Source organism: Otolemur garnettii, unplaced genomic scaffold, assembly GCF_000181295.1.
Source record: "Otolemur garnettii isolate 467f Iridium unplaced genomic scaffold, OtoGar3 scaffold00050, whole genome shotgun sequence".
Classification (NCBI taxonomy): domain Eukaryota; kingdom Metazoa; phylum Chordata; class Mammalia; order Primates; family Galagidae; genus Otolemur; species Otolemur garnettii.
The window spans coordinates 201,751-205,787 of record NW_003852445.1 but is presented as its reverse complement, the minus strand read 5'-3'; the positions used below and the strand labels follow the sequence as shown (position 1 = coordinate 205,787).

The window sequence follows — 4,037 nt, the reverse complement described above, 5'->3', positions numbered from 1 at the left end:
CGCCCGCCACAACGCCCGGCCATTTTTTTGGTTGCAGCCATCATTGTTGTTTGGCGGGCCCAGGCTGGGGATTCGAACCTGCCCCCTTAGGTGTATGTGGCTGGCACCTTAGCCACTTGAGCCACAGGCGCCGAGCCTCTTAAATTTTTTTTTAACCAGAGACTACATAAAATTACTTTCTAAGGTAAATAGATTGAGTCTTAGCAATCAATTACAGAAGTAGTTTCCTAAAACTTACCAAGTTGGGAATAAAAATAGCACAAAAAATATTGAGAGGTGAAAAGAAATGTAAGAGGTAGAAAATAGAATTAAAGAAGGGAGTAATGTCTGTTAGTATAAATGGATAAAGAGTGACTTTGGAGAAAGTTAATCCCATAGTAATACTATACCTAACAGCTGGCTGTGTTCCCCTGTGATGGAGTTCTGACTCGGGTCTGAAAAACAAACAATTGAAAAGAAAAGAAAAAAATGAATGATCAAAACAAATAATTTCTTAAAATCAGCAACAAAAGTCAACCAAGGAAATAAGCAAAAAATTAAAAAAAATTAAACATTAATGAAAGGGTAGTATAAAACAGAATGAACTATTATAAGAAAAGATCACATTCCTTAAAAAGTTAAAACAGAATTACCATGTGACCCAGTAATTTCACATCTAGGTATATACCTAAAAGAACTGAAACAGGAACTCCAACAGGCACCTGTACTATAAAGTTTATAGCAGAATTATTCACAATAGCTGAAAGGTGGACACAACCCAAGTGTATTCCTACAGATGAAATGTGGTATGTACACACAGCAGAATATTTTTCAGCTATAAAAAGGAACCAAATTCTGATAGTGCAAGAACCTGGATGAATCTTGAGACAACATTATGCTAAGAAAATAAGACAGACACAAAAGAACAAATGTCATATGATTCTATTTGTATAAAATATTGAGAAAAGGCAAATTTATGGAGACAGAAAATAGATTACCAGGAACTGTATGGAGTAGGAATATGAGGTATTATTGCTTAAAGAGTACAGAGATTCTGTTTGGGGTAATGAAAAATTTGAGGTGGAAACAGATAGTGGTAATGAGTGTATAACACTGTGAATGTAATTGATGCCACTGAATTATATACTCAAAACGGCTAAAATGGTAAATTTTGTTATGTATGTCTTATCATTAAAAAAAAGTAAATAAAAAAAAATTAAGCACACAAATTTGACCAAGCAATTAGTCCCTTAAAGCAGAAGAGTGATTCAAGGCTTATGACATGAGTTACATTTTCTCTTTGATGACAAAGGAACATATGGCCATAGCAACTCAAAGTCAAGACATAAATAGAGCATTCATTACTATTAACAGATATGTTCTGATTTGACTTCAAGGTAAAATGACCAAACTGGCTTGTATATCTATTTTTCAGTAATATAAAATAAAATCAGAGGCAATAAGCCAAGTTTCAAATACAAGAGATACTGACAATCACCATTTAATAACCAACCAGTTGCTTATTTTAAGGGCTTGAAAAGCATTAAGGGCTAAATATGGAAGAGATTCTGGGCTCCACCTCCCTCAAAGATTAAGTCTCTGAAATGCTGAGGATTATATCTGGCTTCCTTGAATGTGTCTGGGGAAATGAAAATAATTTTAGAGTGGGGGCTGGAGGGCTATCAACAATAGGAAAAAGTGACATCTTTAACAAACTACATAAAGTATCTGTAATTTTGTCAACAATAAATATCAGATGTTTTCATATCACATTATTGCTATTTTAGACAAAATTCAAATAACATTTCCCTTGGTTCATATATATATGTATATGTACATATGTATATGTATATGTAAATGTAACATATATATTACATTTAATTAAAGCTAAGACTTTAAGCAGTCCAGAGAAAAAGAAAAATACTTAACAAGTTCTAGTTTCTGATGTATACTGGCATATACTATACATTCTTTAATCAAGAAGGACATAAGGTAGAAACTTGATTTCCACAACTAAAGTCATAAATGCCATTTGAACATTTTAAGGTGTATTTCAGAGGACTTACTTTATTTAATTCTGAAAAAGGGAAATTCCATATTTTTTATTCTAAGACATTTCCCCCAAAATACCAGCAGCAAGTCAATTCCCAGCTTTTACTTTGAGCTCATCTTACTTTCCATCTAAATAAAAAATATTGGTTGTTCACCTATATACTACAAAGCAGGAACAACAGTTCTATACTAAGCTGATATATTAGATTCTTCTCTTTCTCTCTCCTATCTCACGGAACATAAGGCCCTATCATTATAGAGAAGCAGGTGTGTAGGTATGGAAAGAAGAATAGAGATAGAATAATAGAATTCTAGAACTGGAGGAAACTTGGTCTTCGGAGGAAAAGTAGGGGAGTAGTTATCACATCATTTATTTTTCTCCCTAAACAAAACAAACACCTCTCCTCAATATTCTGGTTCCCAGCTACTGTTACTAATCAAATGTCTTGTATCTCCAGGTGTGCTGGGCGAGAAACGTTGAGAATCTCCTATCTTAATATTTATGGTTAAAAAAATTAATGCCAAAATTCATGAGTCGCCAGATACTAAGTACATCTCGGTACTGCCAAAAGAGAAAGGTAAGAGACAAAGTCATGATGCTTTCAGGACCTATGTTCTTCCTTCTCAGTGCTCTATAATCCTTTCTCTTTCTAAAACAAAGATACCTGTTTGTCAGGGCATGTGTCCTGGGCATAGAAATAGAAAAATATCCTTGATAACTCAGGAAGACTAGGTATGGTTTTAGAGGAAAAATATAAATGACTTTTCTTAAAAAAGAATTAAGCCTATACTATACTTCCTTGCCTTCCAAGCTGTATCTACATGTTTCTGTATTCTTTAATCAAGCCAGGACTCTTCCTCTGAACAACCTCCAATATTTGAGATGAGTAGATACAAGTCTTTTCTGTAGTTCCTTACAATTTAGATTTTTGTTTTTCAGTTATTACAATTAAAGGATTATACAGCAATCCTTACTTAATACTTATCTAGTCATCTGCAGGCTAAAGTTCAAGAATTTGCTAATCTTTTGTTAATATAATAAAAGCTAAAATAAGGGTAAATCTGGGAGTAAACAGGCTTAAGAACCCACCCAAATGGAACTAGCCACGCCTGTAAAAGTCACAATTGATTAAGTGCGTTTGGGAAGGGCGTTTCTGTGTTTGCAATCCAAGTTGTGTAATCAACATGCTAACACTGCTCTAGGATATGTCTGGGCACTCTTCTATTATCCTGCATCTAAACTCTTCCTTTTAGTATTTTCCTGATTATGTCATTGGTGAAGGCACACCCAAGTTTGCCAAAGATGAAGAGTTGTCTTAAATACTAAAGATGACTTCTTAACCAAACTACTTCTAGGTTATAATATCACCAGGTTATAATCAAAAACCTGAGATACTCTGTAAGGCAAAAATGATAGATCAAATAAGAAATAGAAATAAAACATTTGCCTTTTAACAACGGGTAAATTTAATCAGAAAAAGTGAAAACATTTCCTTATAACAGTAACAATATAGTAGTTTTATAAATACGAACTTGCTCAATATATTCGTATTTATCTTGGGTAAAGAATGAAGATTTTATTTAGCTTCTTGTCATATGCCTTGAAGAACGGAGACAGAAAAAAAACTGTGGGGGTTACTCATTGATTTGCAAAATTGCTCTGTAAAATTTTTCTGAAGAGTTTCACATAGCAATAGCCTTTCCTTGAATTTCCTTAATGGTAGAGAATTTGAAATAAATAAAGGCAAGCCTATATCTTGTACCTAAAACTTAGTGCAGAAGGTTTTACTCGATTAAATATAGAATTACTTAATATTAAATAACACAACAAATAGTGGAAACTGATGCCTAATTCTTTTTTTTTTTTTGAGACAGAGCCTCAAGCTGTTCCCCGGGTAGAGTGCTGTGGCATCTCAGCTCACAGCAACCTCCAACTCCTGCGCTCAAGCGAGTCTCCTGCCTCAGCCTCCCAAGTAGCTGGGACCACAGGCGCCCGCCACAACGCC

The 4,037-nt window shown here is 34.2% G+C and overlaps 1 protein-coding gene across 3 annotated transcripts in view; it reads right to left on the bottom strand.

Moving 5' to 3' along the window:
* Positions 1-4,037, bottom strand: part of SLC12A6 (solute carrier family 12 member 6) — a 105,730-nt gene that overhangs the window by 53,035 nt on the left and 48,658 nt on the right. For all 3 annotated transcript variants that reach the window (XM_023514262.1, XM_023514263.1, XM_003791678.3), the window contains one exon: positions 390-434. In XM_023514262.1, the coding sequence (XP_023370030.1) occupies positions 390-434 (45 nt within the window). The remainder of the gene's footprint in view (positions 1-389; positions 435-4,037) is intronic.